This window comes from Coregonus lavaretus, assembly GCF_964263955.1.
Source record: "Coregonus lavaretus genome assembly, chromosome: 5".
NCBI classification, from domain to species: Eukaryota; Metazoa; Chordata; class Actinopteri; order Salmoniformes; family Salmonidae; genus Coregonus; species Coregonus lavaretus.
In genome coordinates this window covers 40,584,194-40,603,388 of record NC_139992.1, presented here as the reverse complement: position 1 = coordinate 40,603,388, position 19,195 = coordinate 40,584,194, and the positions used below count along the sequence as shown (strand labels likewise).

The following is a 19,195-nucleotide window of genomic DNA, read 5'->3' as shown; positions in this document are numbered from 1 at the left end:
CAAAAGAGGCTGAAAAGAAAAGTAGGCCTACATGTTGCTGTAAGAATAACATGTTTATTGACACCAAGTGAATTCAATTAATGCTAATTGCTAAATAAAATGTGAGGATCATCTGCATGTCAACCTTATACTAGTAAGGAGACATCTACACCTTGGTCTAACAGAGCATTGGTGTGAACTAATGGATGTCAACGTAAATGCACCGACATGCACAAAAGTATTGCCGTTTCGAGTAACATCTTTCAAGGCACATTATTATTAGAACAGTACCTTTTAAAAGTTATTTTACAGTGAAGTTTAGTCAGTTGAGTTAGTGAAAGTTAGGAATGTTCCAGTATGTAATCACAATTATTATTTAGAACTATATTCAGATCAGGGTAAGAATGTATTATCAGACAGCTTGTAATATCAAATTAATCACAAAGATGGTATCTAATTGTGACTATCCCCACAGGTAAAGGTGCATGGACGTATGGCGCATACCTCAATATAAAGAGAGAAGAATTCCGTTAAAGGTGGTGGGTCTTAGATAATACAAGCTGTAGGGTAACACTCCATGAATTTCATGGACTGATCCCCAAGACAACAGCTTAAAGCCACAAAATGGCCACCCTGTTGACAGTGTCATCCCTGGTTTAGTCCATATTCGTAGTATAACAGAGACTACAACAAAGGAGTAGGCAGCCTAATGCCCTCTCCCTCTATTCCCATCAATCTAGTTTACTCTCTCCACTTTACTTTCTCTCCCCATCATTCTCTCACTGTTTGAGCACTCTGAGTTCATTGGGTTTAAAGAAGGCCTGGGACATCCCCATGCCGTAGATGTAAACCTTAGAGTCCACCACAATCTTCTCCTTCTTCATCAGGTCTGTAGGAGGGGGGGAAATCATGCAAATATGATCTCTTCAGGTAATCACTAGCAGAATATAATAACGGTAATAGTATGCTTTTCTGTCTCAAATTGGATTCCACTATGACTTATGAATTGTGAAGAAGAAACTTCAATCGTTGCTCACCATCAATTTTCCTCTGGAATTCATCAAGAGGTAGAAGAAGAACTTCAACAAATTCTGGAAGTAAAACAGAGGCCAGAATAGGATTTAGGTCAATGTTATTCTAATAGTGGAAAAATACCAACAGTGTGATTATGAAGAAAAAAAGATTTACCTCCATCACCTGGAAAAGAGTAAAAGAGAGGGAGGAAAGCAGAGAAATAAGAACAAGTTCAGGACAATGTACAATACATATCAGCTTGACAATAAAAAACATTGTATCCCATTTTCTAGATTCATAACATTCCAAGAGTCTGACCCCTAACTTACCCAGCTGCTGTGTGGGGTTGGTGTTTTCGAGGTCATCTCCATTGATGTTCACCATGACGATCTGTGTGGTGCAGTTAGAGAGGCCAGGGTCCAAGCAGGTCACTGCGAGGTCAAGAGGAGGGGGAGAGGAAAGGGGGATGAACGGGAGTTCAAACTTGTAATCAGCTGTGTGTTACTGCCCCACTAGTCACTGACATCATACTGCACTCTCTCATTCCCAATGGTAAAACTGGCAACTCAGAAGATCACAGGCATATTGAATTTCTCCTCGCTGATGGAACATGGACATAATCTGCCCTGTGTTTTGAGTGTGTGTGTTCATAAGACCCTACCTGGGGTGACTCCCACCACCTCCCCCTTGTAACCAGTCTCCTCCTTCAGCTCTCGCAGAGCAGCAGTCTCTGCACTCTCACCCTCGTCAATCAGACCTGAGCAACAGCAAAAACACACACAGACAGCAAACACAGATATCAGAACACAGAAGGCAAAACACAGCAATGACAGGCCTACATACAGTGAGGGAAAAATGTATTTGATCCCCTGCTGATTTTGTACGTTTGCCCACTGACAAAGACATGATCAGTCTATAATTTTAATGGTAGGTTTATTTGAACAGTGAGAGACAGAATAACAACAACAAAAATCCAGAAAAACGCATGTCAAAAATGTTATAAATTGATTTGCATTTTAAATTAGGGAAATAAGTATTTGACCCCCTCTCAATCAGAAAGATTTCTGGCTCCCAGGTGTCTTTTATACAGGTAATGAGCTGAGATTAGGAGCACACTCTTAAAGGGAGTGCTCCTAATCTCAGCTTGTTACCTGTATAAAAGACACCTGTCCACAGAAGCAATCAATCAATCAGATTCCAAACTCTCCACCATGGCCAAGACCAAAGAGCTCTCCAAGGATGTCAGGGACAAGATTGTAGACCTACACAAGGCTGGAATGGGCTACGAGACCATCGCCAAGCAGCTTGGTGAGAAGGTGACAACAGTTGGTGCGATTATTCGCAAATGGAAGAAACACAAAATAACTGTCAATCTCCCTCGGCCTGGGGCTCCATGCAAGATCTCACCTCGTGGAGTTGCAATGATCATGAGAACAGTGAGGAATCAGCCCAGAACTATCTTGTCAATGATCTCAAGGCAGCTGGGACCATAGTCACCAAGAAAACAATTGGTAACACACTACGCCGTGAAGGACTGAAATCCTGAAGCGCCCGCAAGGTTCCCCTGCTCAAGAAAGCACATATACAGGCCTGTCTGAAGTTTGTCAATGAACATCTGAATGATTCAGAGGAGAACTGGGTGAAAGTGTTGTGGTCAGATGAGACCAAAATCGAGCTCTTTGGCATCAACTCAACTTGCCGTGTTTGGAGGAGGAGGAATTGCTGCCTATGACCCCAAGAACACCATCCCCACCGTCAAACATGGAGGTGGAAACATTATGCTTTGGGGGTGTTTTTCTGCTAAGGGGACAGGACAACTTCACCGCATCAAAGGGACGATGGACGGGGCCATGTACTGTCAAATCTTGGGTGAGAACCTCCTTCCCTCAGCCAGGGCATTGAAAATGGTTCGTGAATGGTATTCCAGCATGACAATGACCCAAAACACATGGCCAAGGCAACAAAGGAGTGGCTGAATAAGAAGCACATTAAGGTTCTGGAGTGGCCTAGCCAGTCTCCAGACCTTAATCCCATAGAACATTTGTGGAGGGAGCAGAAGGTTCGAGTTGCCAAACTTCAGCCTCGAAACCTTAATGACTTGGAGAAAATCTGCAAAGAGGAGTGGGACAAAATTCCTCCTGAGATGTGTGCAAACCTGGTGGCCAACTATAAGAAACGTCTGACCTCTGTGATTGCCAACAAGGGTTTTGCCACCAAGTACTAAGTCATGTTTTGCGGAGGGGTCAAATACTTATTTGCCTCATTAAAATGCTAATTAATTTATAAAATTTTTGACATGCGTTTTTCTGGATTTTTTGTTTGTTATTCTGTCTCTCACTGTTCAAATAAACCTACCATTAAAATTATAGACTGATCATGTCTTTGTCAGTGGGCAAACGTACAAAATCAGCAGGGGATCAAATACTTTTTTCCCTCACTGTACACTGCGTCTGAACAGAGTTTTGAGATGTGACTGTAAACCCATGTCACCTGCAGGGAACTCTAGGGTACAGCACCCCATTGGTGGACGGAACTGCTTCACCATGACAACGCAGTCTTTGTGGAGGGTCCTCTTCAGAAGGGCGATGATCCCCACACCTGGAATATAACACAGGAATCAATTTATATAATGTCACTGCTTATCCATCAGTATGAAATGTACACACACACACCATCTGCTGCGTTGGCCTGTCTGGTTGTCCTTTTCGTAGTCTCCCAAGTTCTATTGAAAGACAAAGATGAATTGTAAAATGGAGAATGGAATAAAACGTTTTTATCAAAAGTAGCTTATGCAACTGATTGATGTGTTCCAAACCTTGTGTTTCCAACAGGGTCCACATAGGTGGTCTTCTCAAGTTTCAACCATTTCCCAGATGCAATGACCTGAAGATAATACAGTTGAGTAATGTGATATAGCTAAACCAAGAGACTCATTTACACCACACAATGTACATGTTATTATATCATATCTACCTCCTCTTTTACAACGTGAGGTATGGTTGTCGATTTGGGAGGGCTGCTCATCTTTCCAGTGTTGTTCTCAGGGAAATGGATGGAGGATTTTTTTTTTGTCTGCCCAAATCCAGAACAACTATTGATTACTTGCATGAGTTGATAATTAATAGAGATATATGCAATGCAGATAGTTAAAAGGCATACATTAAGTTTATTTTTAGCATGGCTGAAGCAGCTAGCTAGCTAGCTAGCTAGTCGGATTAATCAGGCTGTAATACACAATTAATTGGTATATACAACCTGAAACAAATGCCTGCAAAATCGCGTAAATGTTCCTTACAAGCCAGAACGCTGTGCGTTACAGGGAAGACATCCTCCTCCCTCATGTGGTACCCTTCCTGTTGTCTGTGGAAATGGTTCCAATCGTTTTTCCACCATTCATTTTTCTCATAGGGGATTTTAGAATCACTTAAAATAAGGGCTGTGTTTCATGTAGGCTTACCCTGGCATGACGTTTTGATAAACATGTAAATCTCTTACGGTCAAGGTGACTTTTATCAATATATTTGGCTCTATTTATTTTCAGATAAAAAAAATGCTACTTAACATCAAAGTAGACATCTTGTCAGACTACAAATCCCTTATATTGATAAAAGTCATCTGAGAGAGATTTACACGGTTATCAAAACGTCACGCCAGGGTAAGCCTACACAAAACACAGCCCTTATTTTATGTGTTTCTAAAATCCCCTATGGGAAAAATGAATGGTAGAAAAACGATTGGAACCATTTCCCTGTTTGACAGCTAGGTATTATGAATCATAATGTGGTACTCTACCTACGTGCCAACCCGAACCATATAAATTCAGCAAAAAAAAGAAACATCCCCCTTTCAGGACCCTGTCTTTCAAAGAGAATTCGTAAAAATCCAAATAACTTCACAGATCTTCATTGTAAAGGGTTTAAACACTGTTTCCCATGCTTGTTCAATGAACCATAAACAATTAAATGAACATGCACCTGTGGAACGGTCGTTAAGACACTAACAGCTTACAGACGGTAGGCAATTAAGGTCACAGTTATGAAAACTTAGGACACTAAAGAGGCCTTTCTACTGACTGAAAAACACCAAAAGAAAGATGCCCAGGGTCCCTGCTCATCTGCGTGAACATGCCTTAGGCATGCTGCAAGGAGGCATGATGACTGCAGATGTGGCCAGGGCAATAGATTGCAATGTCCGTACTGTGAGACGCCTAAGACAGCGCTACAGGGACACAGGACAGACAGCTGATCGTCCTCGCAGTGGCACCACGTGTAACAACACCTGTACAGGATCGGTACATCCGAACATCACACCTGCGGGACAGGTACAGGATGGCAACAACAACTGCCCGAGTTACACCAGGAACGCACAATCCCTCCATCAGTGTTCAGACTGTCCGCAATAGGCTGAGAGAGGCTGGACTGAGGGCTTGTAGGCCTGTTGTAAGACAGGTCCTCACCAGACATCACCGGCAACAACGTCGCCTATGGGGACAAACCCACAGTACCTAGACCAGACAGGACTGGCAAAAAGTGCTCTTCACTGACGAGTTGCGGATTTGTCTCACCAGGGGTGTCGGATTCGCGTTTATCATCAAAGGAATGAGCGTTACACCGAGGCCTGTACTCTGGAGCGGGATCAATTTGGAGGTGGAGGGTCCATCATGGTCTGGGGCAGTGTGTCACAGCATCATCGGACTGAGCTTGTTGTAATTGCAGGCAATCTCAACGCTGTGCGTTACAGGGAAGACATCCTCCTCCCTCATGTGGTACCCTTCCTGCAGGCTCATCCTGACATGACCCTCCAGCATGACAATACCACCAGCCATACTGCTCGTTCTGTGTGTGATTTCCTGCAAGACAGGAATGTCAGTGTTCTGCCATGGCCAGCGAAGAGCCCGGATCTTAATCCCATTGAGCACGTCTGGGACCTGTTGGATCGGAGGGTGAGGGCTAGGGCCATTCCCCCCAGAAAAGTCAGGGAACTTGCAGGTGCCTTGATGGAAGAGTGGGGTAACATCTCACAGCAAGAACAGGCAAATCTGGTACAGTCCATGAGGAGGAGATGCACTGCAGTACTTAATGCAGCTGGTGGCCACACCAGATACTGACTGTTACTTTTGACCCCCCCTCCTTGTTCAGGGACACATTAATAATAATAATATGCCATTTAGCAGACGCTTTTATCCAAAGCGACTTACAGTCATGCGTGCATACATTTTTGTGTATGGGTGGTCCCGGGGATCGAACCCACTACCTTGGCGTTACAAGCGCCGTGCTCTACCAGCTGAGCTACAGAGGACCACATGCCATGCCACATTATTCAATTTCTGTTAGTCACATGTCTGTGAAACTTGTTCAGTTTATGTCTCAGTTGTTGAATCTTGTTATGTTCATACAAATATTTACACATGTTAAATTTGCTGAAAATAAACGCAGTTGACAGTGAGAGGACGTTTCTTTTTTTGCTGAGTTTAGTTGTAAATAGGATATTCGGTTATCTCGTCAATAACTATTGAACCAAGTATGCCATGACAATGGAAATTGTATATTCTGAATCAGGGGTGGATGGTGAATAATTTACACCTTTTTTTGTGTGTGAATTTTTCATTGTTGGATTTTCATTGGATTTCAATCTTTAACTTTTTTTAGATTCAGAATATAGCATTTTCATGGCATGCTTGGTTCAATAGTTATTGACGAGAGAACCTAATATCCCACATAAAACGAACTTTACCTCGATGCTGAACCGACCCATATAACTACCAGCTCTCTAAAATGTCGGGTAAACAATAGTTTTGACAAACCGGTAGAGCAAATTTAAATGTAATTTTATTCAACATTCCGGCTTGTAAGGAACATTTACACGATTTTGTAGGCATTATTTTGAGGCTGTAACTTTGCTAACTAGTTAGCTATATACCAAGTAATTGTCTATTACAGCCTGATTAATCAGACTACTAAATTAGCTAGCTACCAAGTTCATTTCTAGGGGACTAAACTCCTCTCCATGGTGAAATAAGTTTCTGATGAACTTCAAACTTCCTTCACCATGGAGAGGAGTTTAGTCTGCTAGCTCATTCCTAGCAAAACCCACATGCTGTTATGTAAATATTCTTAAGAGTTACAATATTAACCTAGAAAAAAAGCATAGTTACTTGTAAATTGGATACATGTGCAGTACTCACATGAAGATGAAGTGGTTTTAGTCACAAGTCAAGTAAAGCAGTGATGACTCCCTGATTAAAACAAAAAAAGCCCCCCAGCATTGACGACGCCTATGTGTGCAACGCAAAAATAATCTCCCTCTTCTGAAAAATATTATAATAGATTAGAGACGGTCTACAACCATTCCAGATAACCTAACCTGAAATATAATTCAATTAAAACTTGGTAATAAATACAAGCCATTCTCATTTTGTTGTAATGGAAAGGTTGTAAACAACATGGAAACCAATGTCAATAGCCTTTATCTTAGGGGAAGTATTTGTGGCTGGACTCACTTCCGGTAAAGCATTTGCAGTATGAAGAAGGAGCAAGTTGTAAATTGTCAGTTTTCGGTCTGGTATCCGATATTTAAGAAGCATACTATCAAAAGGTGAACTCCTTAACTTGACCAGCACAGTCTCAGATATGTTGTTGATATCGTCACTCTCAAATAAACACTGGTTGTGCTATAATTTGTGTAGCTAACGTATAGTTGTCTGTTTAGCTAGCAAACTGTGTTAGCCAATGTGACGTCACCTGTGTGTGTGCGCGTCTGATATTGTAACCCAGCCAAACTGTACTTTTATTAGCTAATTGTGAATTCTCTCAAACCACACCTGTCCTTTACTGATATTAAACATGTTAATCTGTTAGAAGTGCCTTGTGTAAATGCTTGTGTGATGATATTGTCATTGATATTGCATCAGCGCAATATCTACCTGATGAGACTGTTTGTTTTCAGGTCTCTTATCTTTGGTCAATACTAGTCTGATAGTTTGTGTTGTGTTGGCCTAATGTTTGGTGTTATCTTTCTTTCAGTTTGATTCTCCCACTGCCTCAGAATGTAATAGACTATTTGCTGGACGACGGAACACTAGTAGTTTCTGGAGGGTAAGCATAACTTGACTTACCCCTAAAGCACATACATCTAGTGTCCTGTATCTATTCCCATACACTGTGCAGATCCAAAGTGGTAATAGAAATACGGTAAAATCTCCCTCCGTGTTATTCTGTTGCCAAACTTTGTATCTGCACAGTTCTTCCTGTAAATGAGTTTGTCTCAGCGTAATTCCATTCCATTTTTTTTTTTTTGTCATTTAGCAGACGCTCTTATCCAGAGCGATTTACATGAGCAATTAGGGTTAAGTGCCTTGCTTAAGGGCACATCGACAGATTTTTCACCTATTCGGCTCGGGGATTAGAACCAGCAACCTTTCGGTTACTGGCACAACGCTCTTACCCACTAAGCTACCTGCCGCCCATGGCGTTGCCCTTATATTCACTGATACAATCTCTCCTCATTCCAGGGACAACAACACTCAGCAAAACCAGACCAACAACAGTGACTCAGAGGAGGAGGAAGACATTCAGGTAATTTTGCTCCAGACATAGAGGTGCGCTCCATCTCGCTTTCTAGTAAAGTGGAGACTGAAAAAGCAGACTTTATGCTCAATGCTTAAATGTTTGATTTACTGATTGATTTAATTTTCTTCTCTCAATAAAATTAGTGGTCAGATGATGAGACAACCACCACTGTAACAGTAAGTAATGTAGATCATGTTAAATATTATCAATCCATCTATATATCATTTTTGTCAAGTTTGTAATATGATATGCATACAGTGAAGATGTGGAGATTTGTTGTGGTTGCTTTGTGTTCCAGGCTCCAGAGTTCCCAGAATTCAACTCCAAAGTGCTGGAGGCCATAAACACCCTAGGTGGGTGTGTCTTTCCCAAACTGAACTGGAGTGCGCCACGGGTGAGAGACTCAACCCTCTAACACAGGGGTGTCAAACTCATTTTAGCTCAGGGGCCACATGGAGGAAAATCTATTCCCAAGTGGGCCGGACCGGAAAAATCATGGTATATATAACTTAAAAACAACAACTTCAGATTGTTTTCTTTGTTTTAATACGATCAACATACAACATAAAGCTGGAGCCTGAGGACAGTGTGTCCAAAATAGTACAAGCACAACATCACTATTAATCATAAAACACGTCAAGTTTATTTGAAAAAGAAAAAGAAAAAGAACACACAAACACACAATGCCTCAGTGATTAACAGAACTGTTTCACAGATCACAGAACTATATCAGGGTGTCATTTCTCAGGCAGAAATGTAGATAAAAATAATGAAATCCTGTTCCCCAAACAAGTGCAAGAACCACAGAGTCAAGAATAGGTTAAATATACAAATAAAATAAAATCAATTAAAAACAATAGCACATCAACATAAAAACATATAAACATAAAGCTGGAGCCTGAGGACAGTGTCCAAAAGCACAACATCACTATTAATCATAAAACACCTCAAGTTATTTGAAAGTTCTGAGGACAAAGAACACACAAACACACAATGCCTCAGTGATTCACAGAAGTATATCACAGATCACAGAACTATATCAGGGTGTCATTTCTCAGGCAGATATGTAGATAAAAATAATGAAATCCTGTTCCCCAAACAAGTGCAAGAACCACAGAGTCAAGAATAGGTTAAATATACAAATAAAATAAAATCAATTAAAAACAATAGCACATCAATATAAAAACATATAAACATAAATCTGAAAGCGTTGCTCAAACTCCCGTAACAGTCCAGTTATTTTATCTTTGAACCGCTTCATGTCTGCCACATGTTGGGTCGCGCACACATTTTTCAGACAGGGGAAGTGAGCTGCATCACCACCGGCAAGTTGCGTCTCCCACAATGACAGCTTCAACTTGAAAGAACGTATGCTGTCATAATACTGCGTGACAACTTTGTTGCGCCCTTGCAGCTGTTTGTTCAAGTTATTCAGGTGCTCTGTAACATCCACCATAAATGCAAGGTCCGGCATCCATTCTGCGGAATGAAATTCTAACACTGGTTTGCCCTTTTCTTCCATGAACTGTTCAATTTCTTCTCGTAAATCAAAGAAACGCCTCAGCACAGCACCTCGGCTTAACCATCTTACCTCAGTGTGGTATGGCAGGCCATAGATGTGGTCTTTCTCTCTGAGAAGGCTGTCAAACTGACGGTGATTCAGGCTTCTGGATCGGATGAAATTAACAGTTTGGATGACAACCTTCATGACGTTATCCATCTTTAATGACTTGCAACACAAAGCCTCCTGGTGCAAAATACAGTGAAAAGTCAAAAAATCACGTCCTCCATTTGCAGATTGCACTTTCTCTCTGAACTTTGTCACAACGCCTGCTTTTTTCCCGATCATTGAGGGCGCACCATCTGTAGCCAGGCTGACAGCGCGGGACCAGTCCACTCCGACCCTGTCCAGCGCGCCGACGAGTGCGGTAAAAATATCAGCTGCTGTCGTTGTATCTGTCATCGGCACCAACTCCACGAACTCCTCGGTGACGGTCAATGTGTCATCAACTCCGCGGATGAGAAAATGGCCAGTTGTGCAACATCTGTAATGTCCGTGCTTTCATCAATTGCAACCGAAAACGCAATAAATGACTTTACTTTTTGCTTCAACTGGCTGTCCAAATCCACTGAAAGATCGGAAATCCTGTCTGCAACTGTGTTTCTTGTCAGGCTGATATTTGCAAAAGCCTGCCGCTTTTCAGGGCACACAATCTCCGCTGCCTTCATCATGCATGTTTTTACAAATTCACCCTCACTAAATGGTTTTGAAGCCACTGCGATTTCATTAGCAATGAGTTAGCTAGCTTTCACTGCAGCGTCACTGATGTCTCGGCTGTGAGTAAACACAGACTGCTGTTTCTTCAGACCCGCCAACAGTTCATTCACCTTCTCTCATCTCCGCTGTCCTTGAAAGTTGTCATATTTGTCGGCATGAAGACTCACATAGTGGCGACGAAGGTTATATTCTTTCAGCACTGCAACATGCTCTGAACACACCAAACATACAGCTTTCCCATTCAATTCCGTGATTAAATAGGATGACCATTTTTCTTGGAACACTCTGCACTCTGCGTCCACTTTTCTATTTTTTGACAGAGACATATTGGGGCAATGAGGGTGCCAAAGCACATAATGTTAAAAGTAGAAGCCGTAATAAATATCGCGGGCAAAACAAAGTAGCTCATTGGCTGCACGTGGATGCTTGACCTACTTGCTCTGCCCCGGTATAAACAGTTTGCTGGCTTAACACAATTGCTATTGCGCCATCCAGTGGGCGCAATTGGAACAGCAGTTTATTTAATTGAAAAATTGCAGCGCATTTTTATACTTTAAAAAATACAAAATAAATTTATTTATTTATTTATTTATTTATTTTCAAAATCATCTCGCGGGCAGGATTAAACCCGTTTGCGGGCCTGATCCGGCCCGCGGGCCGTACGTTTGACACCCCTGCTCTAACACCATCAGTATAAGGTTTAAATACTGTCCACAGTGTGTCTGTCTGAGTGGTGATTTTAAGTGAATAAGTGTGTGTGTGTTTCCTTCTCTCCTGCAGGATGCTAACTGGATTGCTCTGAACAGCTCCCTGCAGTGTCAGAGTCTGAGCGATATCTTCCTGCTCTTCAAGAGCTCGGACTTCATCACCCACGACCTCGCACAGCCGTAAGAATACCCTCCACGGACTCACACATTCTCACTAGGGCTGTTGCGGTGACCGTATTACCGCCAGTCATGAGTCATGACTGCAGTCAAATTCCACGTGACTGTTGAGTCACGGTAATCTCTTATTATGCACTCTGGACATGCGTTGGTAGTACCCAACTCGCTAACGACCTTCAGCTCGCTAATGTCCTGGTACTCAGCGCTCTATTGTCCCTCTAACCACTCTGACGTCAATGCAAATGCAATCGAAAATCACATCAAACACTTATTATCATGCTTTTAAAACTCACTGTGATGATCAATTTGAAAAAATAAGTTCAACAACAGGTTGAAACTGAGTGAAAAACATGGTTGTTGTAGATGTTGGTTCAAAGCCAAATACAACGAAATGGACAGTGCTTTCTAAGGTGATGATTAATTCAAAACACCCATACCCATATATGAGCCCAAGCCAGAAATAAAACTGGATTAAAATGATTGTGCCTTTATACAATATGTAGCCTAATAGCCTACCACATATTATGCACGGGAAAAAAACAAAAATGTATTTGGTACATAATTGGTCTAGCCTATAAAATTAAACAAGTTCTAGTTATCCCTTTGAATGTGGACTGTATTATTATGCCTACTGAATGGACTGGTTACCTTATGCTACGCTCCAAACTTTCTATCCATGAGTCTGGGCGAGAACATATAGGCCATTGATTGTGCAGGGCTGCTTACAAAGTTAGCCTACAATTATAGTGAATTGGATTTTGAATAATGGAGCATTTTTTTATATACAGTACCAGTCAAAAGTTTGGACGCACCTACTCATTCCAGGGTTTTTCTTTATTTTTACTATTTTATACATTGTAGAATAATAGTGAAGACATCAAAACTATGAAATAACACATGGAATCATGTAGTAACCAAAAAAGTGTTAAACAAATCAAAATATATTTTAGATTTTAGATTCTTCAAAGTAGCCACCCTTTGCCTTGATGACAGCTTTGCACACTTGGCATTCTCTCAACCAGCTTCATGAGTCACCTGGAATGCATTTAAATTTACATGTGTGCCAATTTTAGCATGTAAATCTTGGTGGGGCAAACTCAACATTTTTTTTTTTTATGCATGCCAGCAAAGCCACTACACAACACAACACTAAACAATACATTAATTGCACCACAATGGTGACAAACAGTGCCCACAAATGGTTAGGGCCTACATAAAGCTGTCCCAACAGCAGAGCTTTCTTTTCAGAGCCATGGAGTGAACCCTTACCACCGCTACACCTGGCTATCAGCGGAGCCTTGTCTGGCAGCCTCATTTACTCCCTTTTTTAAAAACATAGCTGATATGGCTGACTTGTTTAAACAAATGTGACCCGTTTCAGGAAACTAGATGTATGTCGCAGGTCACTACTTCACAGGAGAGCCGTTTGAACGTCAACTTAAAAAAATAAAAATAATACGTTTTTTGGCAGAAATGCCTTCTCGAACATGTGAACTATCATGTGCCTTAATAACAAACTTGTATGCCGTCTGTAAATACAAATAAAATGGTTAAATTGCGAGCCTAGTTGGTTAATCCACAGAAAACACAGCATAAAAAGAAAAGATTAAGATGGGCAGTCTGAGATATGGCTTTTTCTTTGCAACTCTGCCTAGAAGGTCAGCATCCCGGAGTCGCCTCTTCACTGTTGACGTTGAGACTGGTGTTTTGCGGGTACTATTTAATGAAGCTGCCAGTTGAGGACCTGTGAGGCACCTGTTTCTCAAACTAGACACTCTAATGTATTTGTCCTCTTGCTCAGTTGTGCACCGGGGCCTCCCACTCCTCTTTCTATTCTGGTTAGAGCCAGTTTGCGCTGTTCTGTGAAGGGAGTAGTACACAGCGTTGTACGAGATCTTCAGTTTCTTGGCAATTTCTCGCATGGAATAGTCTTCATTTCTCAGAACAAGAAATAGACTGACGAGTTTCAGAAGAAAGTTATTTGTTTCTGGCCATTTTGAGCCTGTAATCGAACCCACAATTGCTGATGCTCCAAATACTCAACTAGTCTCAAGAAGGCCTGTTTTATTGCTTCTTTAATCAGCACAACAGTTTTCAGCTGTGCTAACATAATTGCAAAATGGTTTTCTAATGATCAATTTGCCTTTTAAAATGATCAACTTGAATTAGCAAACACAACGTGCCATTGGAACACAGGACTGATGGTTGCTGATAATGTGCCTCTGTACGCCTATGTAGATATTCCATAAAAAATCAGCCGTTTCCAGCTACAATAGCCATTTACAACATTAACAATGTCTACACTGTATTTCTGATCAATTGTATGTTATTTTAATGGACAAAAAAATTGATTTTCTTTTGAAAACAAGGACATTTCTAAGTGACCCCAAACTACATATATGTATGTATATATTTATTATTATTTGTGTTATTTTTTAGCTAAACAGTTGGGGCTCTGCTCCACCTGACCTGAATGACGGGTTGCCACTGATTACTGGAACATAAGCATTTCGCTACACCCGCGATAACATATGTGTACGCGACCAATAAACTTTGATTTGATGGGTGAAAATATGATGATACTGGATGAGAGAACAGCGTGTGTAGCCTGAGGCAAGCTTTTTTTGCTATTTTCTCATCATCAATAGCCTATTGTCGCATCATGAAGCCCATATATGTTTTGATTTCTAAGACATTCTAAGGTTTGTATCATTCACAACTGAAGTTGCCAAATAACTCTAAATCTAGCATATAGAGGCCTGTTTCAAATGTTCACTTTTATGTTCAACATAGCCACTTTATATGCGCCCTCGCTCCGGATTGGTAAAAATGTCCTTTCTATTTTATTCAGCTAAGTTCAATTATATTCTTCTTACTATAAAATAATGGCACGAGACTTATAATCATATATTCTCTGCTAAATGAACTAGCCTACGTTATGGTGCATAGCTAGATAACATACAGTAGGCTGACTCATATTCTGTTCTTCTGAAATACACCTTTTCTTAAATCATAATGTTTCTTTAGACCTGCCTAAAATAAATAATGGATTTATTGTGATGGTGTTTATTAAATTGATTTATTATACTTTTAAAAATGTAGTTCAGCGGCTTGAGTGGAGGCCTGGAAATGCTAAACGTGTTTATGTTCGTTAACGGTCAATTACTGTGAGACCGGCAGTCATTTGCATGAAAATGAGCTGAAATAAAAGATCCCCAAAATTTGCCATATGCACAGAAAGCTTATTTCTCTCAGATTTTGTGCACAAATTTGTTTACTTCCCTGTTAGTGTGCATTTTATACTTTTTTTTCAAGATAATCAATCCACCTGACAGGTGTGGCATATCAAGAAGCTGATCATTACACAGGTGCACCTTGTGCTGGGGACAATAAAAGGCCGCTCTAAAATGTGCAGTTTTGTCACATAACACAATGCCATAGATGTCTCAAGTTTTGATGGAACATGCAATTGCCATGCTGACTGCAGGAATGTCCACAAGAGCTGTTACCATAAGCCGCCTCCAATGTCGTTTTAGAGAATTTGGCAGTACGTCCAACTGCCCTCACAACCGCAGACCACGTGTAACCACGCCAGCCCAGGACCTCCACATCCTATGCCATCCCAGGCCCACCCATGGCTGCGCCCCTGCCCAGTCATGTGAAATCCATAGATTAGGGCCTAATTTATTTATTTCAATTGACTGATTTACTTATATGAACTGTAACTCAACAAAATCTTTGAAATTGTTGCATGTTGTGTTTTATATTTTTGTTCAGTATAGATGGGTTTTCTACCCGCTGTGGAAAACACTGCAGGTAGTGACTCAGCCTTTCTGAGAGCAATGGGCCAGGCAGTGGGCTGGGAAGATTGCTTCAGCAGTGGGCTGTGGAGAGGTTTGGTGAGATTGCTTAATCATAGATTTACTGCTCCCATTGGGGCGCTCTGATAATGGGCACAGTTGGCAGACAGCTCTGGCATGGTGGAAGATTAATACAGCACCGTCCAGCAATTGATTTAGTACTGAGCTTTCAAACGTGAAGGGGCCACTGAGGAGCATTTGTGCAAGTGTGTGACGCTTACTACTCTTGTGTTTGTATTTGTGTGAATGCTAGTGTGTGAGTTTAATGTGAGTTTATAACCGAATGGTCACTGTTCCAATCTCCCTCTATAGATTCCTTCACTGCAGTGACGAGGATTCTCCAAATCCAGCCATAAACTATGAGGTATTTAACACGCACTCACCTTGCTTACATGCACACTGTCTTTTCCACACACACACACATACACACCTTTTCTTCCAATTGTTTAATAGTGTTGGGTTATACCCCTGAGGTCAGCTGGTCCTGAGGAAGTGGAGTGAGCTGCTACCTGGCGGGGAGTTCAGGTGTTTCATCAAAGAGAACAAGCTGATCGGTAAGTACTGTATGAAGAGGTTAACACACCATTCACCTTTACTCTCACCCTCCCTCAGTGACATATTCAGAGAGCCTGTATTCACTTGCACTGTTCCCAAGACAGTGTGGCAAGCGTTAGGGCTGTTGTGTGGACTGAAGATCTGTTCTGAGAGCTGTGTGTGTGTGTTCTTTAGGTATCTCCCAGAGAGACTATACCCAGTACTACCACCACATCTCTAAGCAGGAGGCCCAGATCTGCCACTCCATCCAGGAGTTCTTCAGCCAACACGTCCAGTATCAGTTCCTGGATGAGGACTGTGAGTGGGATTCAGTGTGTGTGTGTGTGATAATTAGAATATATTGTAATAAGAGTAATGCAAAAATGTTTTCTGTTTTACAGTTGTGTTGGATGTCTACAGAGATAGCTGGGTAAGTCTTTTGTCATTTATATTTCCAGCCATTATTTCCTGCCTCTGTTTGGTTGTAGCCCAGGCTTTTCTACGAGTATGTGCATTTTTGACCCTGTGTGTGTTTGACAGGGGAAGGTGTGGCTGATCGATCTCAACCCCTTTGGTGAGGTGACAGATTCACTGCTGTTCACGTGGGAGGAGCTTACCTCCGGGAACAGCCTGTCAGCCAGTCAAGAGGAGGGTGACACAGCCCAGCAGGTCAGTGACAAATATGCTTTGGTGTACATACATGTTTATGTGGGCAAGTCTTTCTGTGCTTATTATCCTGTTAACACTGGTTTGTGGTGTGTCTGTATCTGTAGGAAGGCCCTGTGTTCCGCTACACCACCAGTGATGTGACGGTGCAGCCCAGTCCCTGTCTGAGCTACCGGATCCCTAGGGACTTTGTGGACCTCTCCACCGGCGAGGACGCATACAAACTCATCGACTTCCTCAAACTGGTGCGAACAACGGCAGTGCTGGTTCACACGATTTAAGATAATCTTAAAACAACCCTCTGGCAATCTCCATGACCCTCTTAAAATTTCATTTTCCGTCATCAGTTTTTATAATCTCACCCTTTCCCTCTTTTCTCTGCAGAAGAAACGCCAGCAAGAGGACTCTGAGGAAGAGGTACGACAGTGACACACCCAGCCCCTGAGGAGCAGGGTCTCTATACAGTGACTGTTAGCCTAGCATAACAATAACCCTAAAACTGTTAAGCTAGTGTTAGCGGTTAGCACAGAGACTACTGTACGCATGGAGGTTTGTCCTTATTAGCTCTTGAGTCTTCTGATGGAATCCATACACTTTTGGTCATCACCTTAGACCTATCCAGAATGCTGCAGATAGAAATGTATTGAATAGGACTAACACAAATAAACCATAATGAGGAGAAAAGCATCATGACCGCTCTATGCAGTACATTTCTACCTGCTACACTGTAAAATTCCCATTGAATCTCATGGTTGTGTGTATTTAAGAGGGGAGTTCTAAGCAGTGCTCCTGTTCTATTGGCCCGGTGTGTCTAATGTAAGTATAAATACTGTAACTTAATGTTGTGTAAAGGTAAGGAGGAGTCTGTTACAGCAGTCTGTGTATAGGAATAAAGAATGCTCAACTTTATAATACAGCGCTGGGGAAGAGACGTATCATGGTTTGTGTGTATAGCAGGTACATCATGGGATTGCAATTTCTGAGGGAGATACCCAAAGGGTGAGAGTTTTCTGACTTAGTCCACTGGACTTTCTCTCTTCACACACACCAAATACAAACTTTTCAATTTGCTTTCTAATGGTTTAGTTAGACACATCAGTATGTAATAGCAATACAAAGGTTTACCCATGAAGTCTCTGTGCAACAGTATTTCAAACATTCCAGTTCCTTACTTACTCTCTCTGGTCATTATAGTTCTATCTATGTTATTGTGGAATTTGTTTTGATTCTTGTCATTGGTTTATTTTCTATGTGCTGGCAAAGAGGCGTTCTGATTGGGTAATAAATTGCTGGTGTGTGCACTTTGTGGTCTGTTTTTGGGTAGACTAAAATAGAAGGCATACTACTTTCACTGGTAGATTATTACATTTCTCTAAAGTGGATGTGATAAGTGCAATGGAATTTGGCACCAATGACTGGACCAGCTGGTTGAGAAAGAGAGTAGTGCATTTTTATTAAGGTCCACTTGGGGGAGATGTTTACCTAAAATGAGAACCATCAGAGATGGTGAGCTGCCCTGGGCTGAGACCGTGGTCTGGGATAACAACTCCACCATTCACGTGAAACGTATTTACATTAGGATGGAATGTCTGGATGTTCTATTTTGTCTTGAATAGTTATCACGAGTGTATAGCATAGTAAGTAAAATGCGATAGCAAAGTACTGTTGGGGCAGGATATTGCTGGTTAACCAAACGATCCTAGCCTGTATACAGACATAGTGCATTGTTGTTCAGAGAGCTGCAGTGTTGTATTATCTGAGCCTGGAGTCAGGTGCTTTTGTTGTTTTCAGCACACTGCCCCTGCATGCAGGGGGGGTGCAGAAAGATGTCAATGATGCCACACCCATCTGAGGAAAGGTGGGTGCCAGACTAATGATACAAAGAAGAGAGACTACACATCTCCTATCATCATCCTACCTCCCTTTTCAATTCCCCTCGCTCTCTCTCTCTTCTCTTCAGCTTGCCAAGGTGGACATAAATCCTAGCCTACATCTCAGCCTGGGTTGACTAATCATCTTTCTGTGAGGGAGGGAGAGAGGCAGATATGTGAAAAATCTAACTTGAGGGACTTGCTGACTCAGAGCTGGAGATCAAGGGAGGGCGAAAGGGAGAGGTAGGGTAAGTGGACAATAGATTTTCTTGAGCTGAGAGGGAACTGCAGTAGTTTGCAGCTGGAATACTCATGAGCGTCTAGAGCACACACGCAGACACACACTCTCGGCCCCTCTCTCACTCACTCACACACACACTTTCACACACACTCTTTCTCTCTTTTATCCTATACACAAGCTCTGGCAGGCCTGTCAGATGAAAACAGTCTGCAGTAATTCTCGTCACGACTGGAGGATACTATTCCGTGTGTTTTTTTTTAGGTGGATTACAGTGCCTCCAGATAAGACACTGCAGTCGAG

At 41.8% G+C, this 19,195-nt stretch overlaps 2 protein-coding genes across 4 annotated transcripts; one reads left to right on the top strand and one right to left on the bottom strand.

Moving 5' to 3' along the window:
• Positions 1 to 38: 38 nt before the first annotated feature.
• LOC311129671 (ADP-sugar pyrophosphatase-like) lies at positions 39 to 7,725 on the bottom strand. Of its 3 annotated transcripts, none has more exons than XM_084162056.1 (9): positions 7,178 to 7,725; positions 3,967 to 4,065; positions 3,809 to 3,876; positions 3,666 to 3,715; positions 3,484 to 3,591; positions 1,655 to 1,750; positions 1,312 to 1,424; positions 1,017 to 1,070; positions 39 to 868 (listed from the first exon to the last, which is right to left on the bottom strand). In XM_084162056.1, exons 2-9 carry the CDS (start codon positions 4,015 to 4,017, stop codon positions 863 to 865), a joined length of 546 nt encoding a protein of 181 aa, XP_084018182.1. In that variant the 5' UTR covers positions 4,018 to 4,065; positions 7,178 to 7,725; the 3' UTR covers positions 39 to 862. The 3 variants fall into 3 exon arrangements, with proteins under 3 accessions (XP_084018182.1, XP_084018183.1, XP_084018184.1); XM_084162057.1 differs by having other exon boundaries at positions 3,967 to 4,084; positions 7,178 to 7,448; XM_084162058.1 differs by lacking the exon at positions 7,178 to 7,725 and having other exon boundaries at positions 1,323 to 1,424.
• Positions 7,506 to 18,084, top strand: LOC311129670 (translation initiation factor eIF2 assembly protein-like). The gene is made up of 13 exons (XM_084162055.1): positions 7,506 to 7,587; positions 8,016 to 8,087; positions 8,504 to 8,567; positions 8,705 to 8,737; positions 8,860 to 8,955; positions 11,620 to 11,726; positions 15,896 to 15,947; positions 16,062 to 16,137; positions 16,313 to 16,435; positions 16,519 to 16,547; positions 16,658 to 16,786; positions 16,891 to 17,028; positions 17,168 to 18,084. The coding sequence occupies exons 1-13, from the start codon at positions 7,514 to 7,516 to the stop codon at positions 17,210 to 17,212; spliced, it is 1,038 nt and encodes a 345-aa protein (XP_084018181.1). The 5' UTR covers positions 7,506 to 7,513; the 3' UTR covers positions 17,213 to 18,084.
• Positions 18,085 to 19,195: the final 1,111 nt, after the last annotated feature.

Bases quoted from the DNA above. Each gene is read 5' to 3' on its own strand.
- LOC311129671 (XM_084162058.1), bottom strand. From the start codon at position 4,017: ATGAGCAGCCCTCCCAAATCGACAACCATACCTCACGTTGTAAAAGAG. The intron at 1,751-3,483 runs GTGACATGGGTT...GCTGTTGCTCAG, and splicing joins TACCCTAGAGTTCCCTGCAG to GTCTGATTGACGAGGGTGAG. The intron at 869-1,016 runs GTGAGCAACGAT...CCCCTCCTACAG, and splicing joins ATTCCAGAGGAAAATTGATG to ACCTGATGAAGAAGGAGAAG.
- LOC311129670 (XM_084162055.1), top strand. From the start codon at position 7,514: ATGAAGAAGGAGCAAGTTGTAAATTGTCAGTTTTCGGTCTGGTATCCG. The intron at 11,727-15,895 runs GTAAGAATACCC...CTCCCTCTATAG, and splicing joins ACCCACGACCTCGCACAGCC to ATTCCTTCACTGCAGTGACG. The intron at 15,948-16,061 runs GTATTTAACACG...CCCTGAGGTCAG, and splicing joins ATCCAGCCATAAACTATGAG to CTGGTCCTGAGGAAGTGGAG.